Genomic DNA, 10466 nt, shown 5'->3' on the forward strand with positions numbered 1-10466 from the left:
AGGATGAGGAGCAGGAGGAGGATGAGGAGCAGGAGAATGAAGAGCAGCAGGAGGATGAAGAGCAGGAGAATGAAGAGCAGCAGGAGGATGAAGAGCAGGAGAATGAAGAGCAGGAGGAGGATGAAGAGCAGGAGAATGAAGAGCAGGAGGAGGATGAAGAGCAGGAGAATGAAGAGCAGCAGGAGGATGAAGAGCAGGAGGCAGAGGCAGGAGTCGCAAAGCGCCATCACTTTATTAAACTCCCCGTTACAGCACCAACAATCGGAGGCACCCCCGCTGCTCTTGGCCTGGTGGCCCCACACTAAGCCCTTCTCGGGACGGTGGAGCACGAGGAGCCCGTCCCCTCCCCAGCAGCCCTCTCCACACAAGGCACTTGGGCAGCACTGGCCCCCGTGGCTCCCCGCGTGGCTCAGGCACGGCCACGGGCTCCAGCCCACAGCCTGTTCCTTGTCACTTGCAAGAACCTACAGGAGTCACTCCAAGCAGCAACTTCCAGCCTCTGCGGCAGGAGCCAGCAGGGAAAAAGCTTCTGCAGAGACCGGCAGCTGCTCATAGAGCCGTGGAGGAGCTAACAGAACTGTGAGCAGCATCTTCTGCAGCTGACCCTTCCCCCAAGACTCTTGTACCATGTCTGGGATGTGGAGGGGACCTACACGTCTTCACACATCGCCCTCCTACCAGTAAGGAGCCTGGGTCTCTGAACGCTGCCAGGTCTGCAGGTGAGACAGGACCAGGGCGGCAGCCCCAGAGGTGCCAAGGTGCTCCCAGGCCCCACTGGCACTCTTCACGGCACGGGAGGATCCGCCCACATGGCGGACCTTGTAGTTGTTCCCATGGTTGTTGTCCCAGTGGGTCTTCTGTCCACACTGGAAGGAGATGCAGAACTCGGTGGCCCTGCGGCCGCTGGCTGGCTTGGGCAGGGTGAGCTCAAAAGAGAAGATGTCTGTGTCGGCTGAGCCGTACGTGCTGTGCATGTACTGGCAGGGGACGTCCCGGAAGCTCTTCCAGCCGTCGAAGGTGATGCGGACTGCCACCTTCTTCTCATAGGCAATGTTTCTGACCTTCACTGTCCCTGACAGAGCACGGTCCTGGATCACACAGCTCTCCAGGCAGACGAGGTTCCTGTGCAGGCTGCTGCGGAAAGCCGTGTAGTCCACTGAGGGCTGTGGGAAGTCCAGCACGTACCTGCACGCTTCTGGGCGTGAGTCCCACAGCCTGGGGCGGAAGGAGGCAAGGTCTGACAGGGCATGCTGCAAGTCACAAAGGTCCTCCTCAATCCTTGAGAAGAAGCGGACGGCCGTCAGCGAGAGCCCCTTCATATCAGCAAACACGACTCGCTTCTTCTTCTGGCCCTTGGAGCTCTTGGTGTTCTCTCGCCGCTCGGGCTCAGGTTCTGCGCTCGGCTTCTGGTTGAGACAGGATCGGAGGGGTTTGCGGCCTCGGTTGCCCCGCAGCTCCTCGTAGGAGTTCAGCAGCTTGCGGATGGGGGGCGAGTGGCTCAGGCAGAGCCGCACGGCCAGGTCCACGGGCATGGCTGGGGGGGCGACAGCCCGCCTGCCGCACACCTGGAAAAGCCTAGAGGCGAAGAGGGGGTCAGGCCCCGGCCGCCAGCCCCGGCGAGCCCCCCGGCCCCGCCCGCCCCGGCCCCGCTCACTCGCCGCAGCTCATCGCGTCCCGCGCGCTCCGCTCCGCTCCCGCCGCGGCGGCTCCGCCTCAATGGGGCCGTGGGAGCGCCCGCGCCCGGGACACCCCGCCTCGGCCAATCAGCGCCGAGGCCACGCCCGGCCACGCCCCGGCCACGCCCCCCGGAGCGGGCAAGGAACGGGGAGACCCCCGGGGGCAACGGCACCGGGAACGGGCCCGGCGGGGGACAGCGGGGGGAACGGCACGGGAAGGGCTCCTGGTGCCAGAGAAACGCGAGTGCTCTTGGAAGAACTACCAGCACCGGGAGGAAGAGGAGCACGTTCCTCTCACGTTGTCTTCAATGGGGGAGGCTCAGAAGGGCTTTGCACATCCCTTTTCAGGTGCCTGTCCAAAGACAGCTATTTCCAGGGTGTCTAAGAACAAAGAAAAGCACAGACCCTGGGCTCATCCTCAGAAGCTTCTTACCCTAGTTGTGTGCACTGAGAAAGAAATTTGTTCACGCCCGAGCACTGTGGTGTCCCTGACATTTATATTCAAAATCACCTTCACTGTTCAGCTCACATGTGACTCCTTGACACTAAAGACTGTCACCTAAATCAGATCACCCCTGCCCTGTACTCCCTGCTAATCTCCCCAGAGCTGTCTAGCCATTTATGTTAAGCAGCCCTGATTGTTCCTGCTGACAGTACAGATTTTCATCAGCTCATGACACAACTGACCGACCTATCAGTATTTCTACACGGCTTTTCATCACCACCGTGTCTGAATGTCCGCAGTACAAGGCAAGACACCACTCATGGTATGACCAAAGTGAGGCTGAACCCAGTGCTCGGCTGGCAAAAACCTGCTGTTCAGCCCCAGCCTGTCAGCAAAACATCTGAAAGTGCCTTCCTAGCAATGAAACCATTTGCCCCACCTTCTTCTGGACCCTGGGAGAGCAGATCCGGCTCAGGCAGGGAAATCACAGCTCACCATCAGTGCCCTCCCTGCGACCTCTTTCACCATCTACCTACTCTGCATTCAGAGCTAATCACTCAGCAAACCAAAGCCATCTCACCCGGGGGGAGCAGGGAACAGGGAACATATTTGAGCCCAAGTTTTACAGCAGGCCCTGTGAAAGCCGCTCTCACTCTGCCCAGTCTCTCCCAGTGGCACAGATCAAGGTGCATGCACTGCTGCATCTTCTCTGCCTAAAAGCACAAGCTAAAAACCATCACTCTCTCGACAAAGCTGTGGACACACCTCCTTCCCCCAGCACAGACAGAACAGAGGTGCAGTGTTAGCAGTTCCAGAGCTGTCCCAGTATTTAGTCATGGAAGAGCACACAAGAGCAGGTAGCAGCATTTTCAGGTGTGCCACAACTGACTCTCACTTGGAGCCTGAGTGATCTCAGCCTGCCAGCCATGTCCACTCTCCTGCCCAGCCTGTGAGGACACTGCTGTGTGCCAGCTGCCAGGCTCCAGAGAGGAGCTGCACTCTGGATACCATCAGGTCAGTCGAGGTTCAGCTGCTAGAAGAGGACAGTGCCACTCATGCTTGCAGTGCAGCAGCCACGTGAGATGCAGCGTGGTGGCAAGCACGGGCTGTCTGGACTAGTGTTCAGTCAAACTGAATAGGGCCAAGGAGAAAGCTGCCAGACGTGCCACCCAGACAGTGCTCAGGCAGATCCCTGGAGCACGCTCCTGCAGCAGCAGATTAACGAGGACTTTGGCTGGGAGCTCCAGTCACCTCTGTGAAGCTGTCTGGCTGTAAATACAGGCAGGGCACAATCCACAGCCCTTCCTGGGGGGTTGTGCAGGGGAATGTGCTACTGATTCCTAAGGATTAAACCCAGCCTCCTCTTAACGTCTATACTTGAAAGAATCTTCTTTACCTAAATGGATTAATTAGGAAGACTATAAACCACACATGCAAAGCCACTCACACTACAAGACGCCCTATGTCACCCCCTGCCTGGCAGAAGAAGGTGCTCCCCTCACACAGAGCATGCAGGGAGGACCCTGCCCTGGCCAACACGAGCCCCTGACAGGTGCTGAGGTACCACAGGACACCCTGGCTTCCCCTGGAGGGGACCCGGCCTGGGTGGCCCCACAGGGAGCTCCAGGGAGCCCCAGGCCGTGTGTGTGTGGGGAGGGGTCGTGGCAGCTGCTCCCCCTGCCCCGCACTTACCGCTGCCCTCAGATGAGCTGCACGGCGCCCGAGGCCACCAGCGGGGCCACGGTCCTGTAGCGGATCAGGTGCTGGGAGCCCTCCTCCAGGTCGATGGCGTATTCCCTGTGGGCACAGGCGGCACCTGAGCTGCAGCCCAGCCCACCCACCGTGACACCGACCCGCACCCGCGCGGGGACGAGCCCACCCACCTCTGCTCATCCGTCTCTGGCTCCACCAGGATGTTCTCCTGCCGCTCCAGCACCCTCAGGAACACAAAGGAGTCCAGGTTGGGCTTTGGAACTGCACACAATGGATTCAGAGCACAAGCTCAGCCCCTGCTGATGTTCCTCCGTGGGACACCAAGGGGTCCAAGGGACAGCAAAGGGAACCCCAGACACCTCTGAGCACACGTGTGCCCTGCCTCAGGGCAAGGCAGGACTGCAGAGCAGGGCACAGCAGGACCCTCCAGCAGCAGCATGGAGCTGTGTTACAGCACTGTCAGCACATCATCTTTGCTTCTCCTGAGCAGCAGCTGGAGGACAAGCCCTCACATTCTGGGCTCCCACACTTTGCCCTGGCGCTACAATTTTCAGCTCGACCTGGATGGACTCACCTGATTTTAGGAGAGACACTTTCTGCAGGTTGGGTGGCATGTGTTTTAGGGCCACGTTTTTCAGGTAAGCCTCTGTGTTCGCCATGTACCTGGAACAAACCATTGGAGCACTGACTGGTTTAATGGAACACAAATCTGCAGGGAGAGTGCTGTTGTCGCCAGCAAGCAACAGCTCCTGGTCCCACAGGCACAGCCAGAGACAGGCCCCTTGGCTTACCCTGGTAACTAACTGACTTAGGGTTATTTTGTTTCAGCTCTCTTTTCTTGCCCCTAAGGAAAATCTCCTGGTAAAACATACTGATCCTTACTTCAGACCTGTCTAATGCTCTCAGTCTCAAGAACTGTTCAGCATAACACACAGGGGAGTTCTGTAATCTACAAAAAGGAAGGAAGATGCATCGAAAACCTACTCACTCTTTAGCAAAAGCAAACTCCTCTGGTGACAGGATGGAGGGCTCCCCTTCAGCTCGAGACTTCTCCTTCTCCAGGATGTGGGGGAAAAACTTCTCTATCTGATATTGGAACAAAATCCAAAAGAATGATACAGACCTCCCCCAAGAGTTCAGTGCCCAAATCCCCACTCTCCATTGGCTTCCCCTACAAGCAGCTGCATGAGCAGCCACAGGCCAGCCCAAATCCCTACTCCTGAACAAACTGGGACACCAGCCAGGCTGTACAACCACATGTGCAATGGCAGGGCTCAGGCAGAATGGGCGAGCACTCAACTGTGCCACTCTGGGCTTAGGTGAAGGAAACAACACTCACAGTGTTGTGACCAACACTACTGTGATCTCCCTTCACCACCACAGGGCGTGTGCCCAAAGAATTCATTCCCTTGGGCTGCACTTTGGAGAACAGGGAGAGAACACGCTTTAACTAAGTGTCTTGCTGAAGGAAGAGGCCCTGCATGGGTAAGAATCCCTCCTTTTGAGCAGTGCCCCTTTCTCCCCCCTGGGCTGCAGAGCCAGTGTTACCTTCACCAGCCGACACCTCAAGTAGCTGCTGAGCACGAAGCGGATCCTCTCGATCTCCATGCGGTGCACGCTCACCTTCAGGTCTCCTCTCTTTGCCCGCTTAAGGTTTGCTTCCTGCAGGGAAAAGCCAAGAGACATCGAGTGGCTGAAATGTCAAACAGCAAGAAACACAGAGCAAAACAGGTTTTGTACACAGAACCCATGGAATCAGACCGTGGCTGCCCTTGGTGACCCAAAGCACAGTGTTCTTGTACCCCTCAGAGAGGGTGCTCAGTGAGCCTTTGTCCCAGAGACAGGGAGCAAACAACTCCCAGAGACACCCAGGCGTGTGTCTGCCAGTCCAGCCAACCGAGGGCCCCTGTGCCGCCCCCCAGCCCTGCAGAACCCACCATGTGGTCCAGCTGCTCCACGACACACTCGACGATCTCGGGTCTGCTCTCCAGCAGCTCCGGAGCGAATTTCTCGTTGAGCCAGGCCTGAAAGAAGGTAGGCTGCCGGCGTGAGCGAGGAGCGCCCTTGCCACACGCCGCGCCCCCGGGAGGGCACAGACGCGGCCGCGGCGAGCCCGGGGGCCCGCACACGGCCCGGTCCCGCAGCGCCCAGCGCCCCCCGCTCCCCAGCGCACGGCACCTGCTCCAGGCTGCGGATCAGCTGTGCCGGGGTGAGCACCAGCTCCTCGCTGCTGCTGCTGCCGCCGTCCGAGTCCGCGCCCGCCTCGTCCCCGCCGGGCGCCGCCATCGCCGCCGCCATCGCCGCCCTCACGGCGGCCCCGCCCACCGCCGGCTGCGCACGCGCGGCAGCCTCTTCAACCAATCAGGAGGCAGATGCAGCGCGCGGCTCTCGGCCCGGGCTGACACCTCCCGCCCCCAGCCCCCCCGGCCCCCGGTGCCCGTGTCCCCCCGTTCCGGGTGCGAACCGTTCCGGGGAGCAGCGGTCCCCGCCCAGGAATCGCCGCCCCCGGAGCCGCGGGAACTCCCCGGGAACAGCCCCGGCCCCGATCCCGGCCCTGCGCTCACCCCCCGGCACCGCCACACAGACCCGCACTCGGTTTAAGAAAAGGTTTACTGATCAGTACTTCTGCCAATATTGCAACAGCTGTGAAAGGCAAACACTGTTACACAGTTTAGAAAAAACAAGTTTTTATACAATGAAAATATTAAACAAATCTCAAACAAAACCCCACAGTGGCTGAGGAATGAGCCTGGAGTTCCAGATCCAGTATTAGCACCTGCAGCACCACCAAATCAGCCCCTAGGCCCCTGCTCAGTTGTCTTTTCTGAACTCCTGAGTTCCTTCTACAACTGGACACTGACACCCGGCACCTAAACCCAGGCTTTCATCAGGGAAAAGGATGGAAGAGAAAGGATTAAGCCAGCTGGGACTGTGGGCCCTCCATGGTGCTGAGCAATGTCCATGCACGAGGCTGCCAAGGAATGCACAGCTCTGCTCCTGCAGCACCAGGACTGAGAGACCACCTCACACGACACCTAACAGCTCGTCAAAGCCATGTTTTCCTATAATTTATAGATAATAAACCCATAAAGAAACAGTTGTACACTTCACATATTAATCAGAGTAGGGTGGGAGTTGTTATGTTTATTGGCTCAGCATCCACTTTACTGTGCTCTCTGCTCACAGCCCAACAGGCCCCTCCTGGGGAGCACAAAGACCACCAGGGCTCAGGTCTGGCCACTCCTCCCCTTCCAGGGATAACCAACACATCCACACAAGGAGCACTTTGCCCTCTGGTTTCCTACAAGAGGCACTGCCTTGGGTCACTCCTGGCCAGGAAGAGGCACTGTGTATGTCCTCACTCCAGCACCGACCTGGAGGGGAACTCCCCACCCTGAGCTGGAGCTGTGCAGAGCCCGACTGAAGGACAGAGGGCTTTGAGAACCAGGGAGGAGCAGCACTGCACTTATGGGACTAAAGCTAACCCTCTGCTGGGCTGAGGGCCCCGTTTCTTTCAGGGGAGAAAGCAGCTTTACCACTTCTGCTTTTTCTTCTTCTTCAGAAAAAAAAAATAAATCCCAAAGCCAAAACAAAACTAAAAAGTGATTTCATTGCTTCAAAATCTCCTGTAAAGTGGATGCTGACCAGCTAGGTCACCCCCTGGGGAGCAGTTTGAGGAAGTTAGTCCTTGTAGTAGATGGCACTGTGGATCTGGCAGCAGAGAAAGGAATGATGCTCTAAAGTAGGAGGTAGGGGAACCTTGGTACAGCGAGTCCACCGGTGAGCTGTCGTCTGCAAAAGAAGTTTCACGGGATTAGAAACTCCTCCTAAGTCAAACCCTTCCACAGCTGCAGTTTGTTATCTCGGGAGGAGAGGCAGCAGGAGCAGCCTGAGCAGAACTCAGCACTCTGGATTTCGTTTGTCCAACAGGAAATAAAGACTTTTATTCTGTTTCTTTTTGCATAACAGGCATAAATATTTCCTCCCTCTTTCCTGCACACACTGCCAACAACCCAGACTTTACACCCCCATCCCAGGACCTGCAGAGCACCTAAGACAGGGCAGCCAGTTCCAATTTGAGCTTTCCAAGGCCAGGGATAGTAATTCTGATGTTCTGTATCTCCTCTGAGCACAGAGAAGAGGCTGGGATTGATCTGGGATCAAGGTAACAGGTACCTGAGACTCCACAGTTTTATCTTCCGCTGGTCAAACCTCTGTCTTCATAAATGGTAATTTCAATCTGCACAGAAAAGCTGTTAGGGAAACACACCATAAAGAGATTATGAAAGCATAACCAAAAAAAGGCAGGAGAACATCAGAATGATGGGACCTTTGACCTCTGCTTCATTCCTGCTGTTTTAAGGGAGGTCTCAGAGCTCCAAAGCAAAGGGAACAGCCCATGTGAGATGCCCTGTCAGGTTGGGTTCCACCACATTTTCACTGCCTTTCCATCTGCCAAATCTTAATGTACCAAAACCTGAGCAGAGACCAGGACACAACAGAGAGCACCATAACTAATCCCAGGGTCTGCTGTGTCACAGATCAGGCCTGAACAGAGGTGCCACACTGAGACAAACAGGCAGCACGAGCCAAGAGACAACCTCAGAAGCCACAAAAGGATACAACTCTGAGTCCTCTTTCAATGGGGTCTGTCAGCAGGAGGCCCTGAGGAGCATAGATCTTCTCATTCTGTTCCTGGATGAACTTGGCAATTTTCTTTAGAACCTGCCAACAGAACAGCACAGGAGTCACAGCTCCTTCCTCAGGCTTCCTTAGTCACGAGTCAGAGCCCCAGCAGTGTCACAGGTATGGAGAACCAGCACACACCTGGTCTGACAGCAAATCCCTGCAGGACCCAGGGGACTCAGGGACACCCCAAGGGGACCTAGGGACACCCCTAGGGGATCAGGGGCACCCCAAAGGGACCCAACTGAGGTACCTCCACAAGGAATCTGTCCCACAGCACTGCAGGTCACAGGAAACCCCCCCAGGCCCACGTCCTTGCCCGCAGGGGAGGCAAACACACACCTTCTCATAGTGTGTCTCCATGCACAGGAAGATGGTGTAGGCAGTCAGGCAGGCCAGACACCCCTCCAGGTAAGACTGGCCCCCAAGTTTTTCAGCTTCTGCATAGAGGTTGTTCAGCGTCCGGACCGTCTCCTCAAACTGCTGCCTGTCAATCTGCAGGAGAAGCAAGAGGGGCTGTCACAGCCTCCCACACCCTCAGACATCCCCCTCCTCTCCTGGAAGAGCTGCACTGTGCTCAGAGCCCCAGCCTGAAGGACACCCAATCTCAGGGTGCAGCTCCTGTGCTCGGGCCGGGCCTGGATTGCAGCACAACGTGCACACAGAGCCCCTCAGAGCAGCACACAACACCCCTCAGCCACCGTGAGAGAACCTGAGCCCACAGCCAGCAGAGACAAGCAGGTGGGGAGTGCCTGGACACTCCTGCTGCCCACGGAGCTGGCCAAACACCCCCCCAACAATCACAGTAAAGGAACGAGGGCGAGGAAAATGTGGAGCAACAGAAAGAGAAGGGGGCAGGAAGGGGTGTTTGTTTTGCTGTCAGCTGAGGATCTCACACCTGGCAGCATCGAGCAAAGCGAAAGCACTTGAGGCAGCACTTGAGCGGCCTCGGAGCGCGCTCGGCAGGACGGGCAGGATTCCACGGGAGGGGACGGTGCCAATGCCCGGGGGCACAGAGCCGGCTCTGTTCGCGCAGACACAGCGCGCACACTCTGCTCCCCTGCTGCCAACCCGCCGCCTTCCCGGGACGGAGACACGGGACCGAGACACGGGACCGGGCCCGGCACACGGGGGCGGGACCCCCCCCGCCCGGCCTCCGCTGCGGGTTTGTGCAGGAGCCGCTGCCCCACGCGCGGGGGTCCCGCGGGACCGGCCCCTGGCCAGCCGGGGCGCCCGCCCGTCCGGCCCAGCCCGGCCCGTCCGGGCCCGCTGGCCGAGCCCCGGCGCGCCCCGCCTCACCCTGTTCTCCAGCTCGGCCGGGAACTTGCTCTGGAACTGGCAGCGCGTGCCGCCGCTGTAGTCGCGCTGGATGAACACCTTGCCCGACACGGGCGCCTGCTGCGGCCTCATCGCCCCGGCCCGGCCCCGCCGCCGCCGCCCCGCGCGCTTTGCGGCTGTCGCGAAAGCGCCGGCGCCGCGCCGGGCAGGCCGAGGGCGGAAGTGCTGCCCGCACCGCGCCGGGGCGCGGCACTGCGCAGGCGCAGCTCCGCCAGGCGGCTGAGCGGCCGCGTCTGCGCGTGCGTGAAGGGAACCCGCGCTCCATTGGCTGCGCCATCACAGGAGGGGGGGGGCTCCGCGTGACTCCGCCCCCCCGCCGCGCACGTGGGACCGGCCCGGGAACGGCCCAAGAACGGCCCAAGAACGGCCCCTCCCATCCCGGGAACCGCCGGGAACGGCCCCTCCCATCCCGGGAACCGCCGGGAACGGCCTCTCCCATCCCGGGAACTGCTGTTGTGTCCCTGTGCCCCTCGCTGTCCCTGTGCCCCTGGCCACCATCCCAGCCCCGGCCAGCTGAGTGCCCGGTGCCCGCTGTGGTGCCAGCCAGTGGCTCGTTTATTGCAGCAGTTGATAAGACCCGTCCCCGGGTGAACAAACAGCTCGGGGAG

At 58.9% G+C, this 10466-nt stretch overlaps 3 protein-coding genes across 4 annotated transcripts; all 3 read right to left on the bottom strand.

The window, feature by feature from the left end:
* Positions 1–213: 213 nt before the first annotated feature.
* Positions 214–1568, bottom strand: LOC114000193 (protein phosphatase 1 regulatory subunit 3C-B-like). Its single transcript, XM_027744344.2, has one exon. The coding sequence runs from the start codon at positions 1530–1532 to the stop codon at positions 675–677; it is 858 nt and encodes a 285-aa protein (XP_027600145.1). The 5' UTR covers positions 1533–1568; the 3' UTR covers positions 214–674.
* GINS4 (GINS complex subunit 4) lies at positions 1486–6132 on the bottom strand. 2 transcript variants are annotated; one of them, XM_027744345.2, is made up of 8 exons: positions 6013–6132; positions 5772–5858; positions 5383–5496; positions 4823–4920; positions 4409–4497; positions 4005–4095; positions 3814–3918; positions 1486–1575 (listed from the first exon to the last, which is right to left on the bottom strand). In XM_027744345.2, the coding sequence occupies exons 1-7, from the start codon at positions 6130–6132 to the stop codon at positions 3822–3824; spliced, it is 696 nt and encodes a 231-aa protein (XP_027600146.2). In that variant the 3' UTR covers positions 1486–1575; positions 3814–3821. The 2 variants fall into 2 exon arrangements, with proteins under 2 accessions (XP_027600146.2, XP_027600147.2); XM_027744346.2 differs by lacking the exon at positions 1486–1575 and adding an exon at positions 1621–2057.
* A 294-nt stretch (positions 6133–6426) lies between these two features.
* GOLGA7 (golgin A7) lies at positions 6427–10006 on the bottom strand. Its single transcript, XM_027744347.2, has 5 exons — positions 9820–10006; positions 8863–9015; positions 8458–8559; positions 8011–8074; positions 6427–7626 (listed from the first exon to the last, which is right to left on the bottom strand). The coding sequence occupies exons 1-4, from the start codon at positions 9928–9930 to the stop codon at positions 8027–8029; spliced, it is 414 nt and encodes a 137-aa protein (XP_027600148.1). The 5' UTR covers positions 9931–10006; the 3' UTR covers positions 6427–7626; positions 8011–8026.
* Positions 10007–10466: the final 460 nt, after the last annotated feature.

Source organism: Pipra filicauda, unplaced genomic scaffold (assembly GCF_003945595.2).
Source record: "Pipra filicauda isolate LSUMZ 115617 unplaced genomic scaffold, ASM394559v2 scaffold462_size518177_pilon, whole genome shotgun sequence".
NCBI lineage: Eukaryota > Metazoa > Chordata > Aves > Passeriformes > Pipridae > Pipra > Pipra filicauda.

What these genes read in the sequence shown, in the direction of transcription:
- LOC114000193 (XM_027744344.2), bottom strand. Translation starts at nt 1,532, where the DNA reads ATGCCCGTGGACCTGGCCGTGCGGCTCTGCCTGAGCCACTCGCCCCCC.
- GINS4 (XM_027744345.2), bottom strand. Translation starts at nt 6,132, where the DNA reads ATGGCGGCGGCGATGGCGGCGCCCGGCGGGGACGAGGCGGGCGCGGAC. An exon ending in TGGAGCAGCTGGACCACATG is followed by an intron (nt 5,497 to 5,771) that starts GTGGGTTCTGCA and finishes TTTTCCCTGCAG; the next exon opens with GAAGCAAACCTTAAGCGGGC. An exon ending in CCAGAGACGGATGAGCAGAG is followed by an intron (nt 3,919 to 4,004) that starts GTGGGTGGGCTC and finishes CTGTGCCCACAG; the next exon opens with GGAATACGCCATCGACCTGG.
- GOLGA7 (XM_027744347.2), bottom strand. Translation starts at nt 9,930, where the DNA reads ATGAGGCCGCAGCAGGCGCCCGTGTCGGGCAAGGTGTTCATCCAGCGC. An exon ending in CGGCCGAGCTGGAGAACAGG is followed by an intron (nt 9,016 to 9,819) that starts GTGAGGCGGGGC and finishes CTTCTCCTGCAG; the next exon opens with ATTGACAGGCAGCAGTTTGA. An exon ending in TGGAGACACACTATGAGAAG is followed by an intron (nt 8,560 to 8,862) that starts GTGTGTGTTTGC and finishes TTCTGTTGGCAG; the next exon opens with GTTCTAAAGAAAATTGCCAA.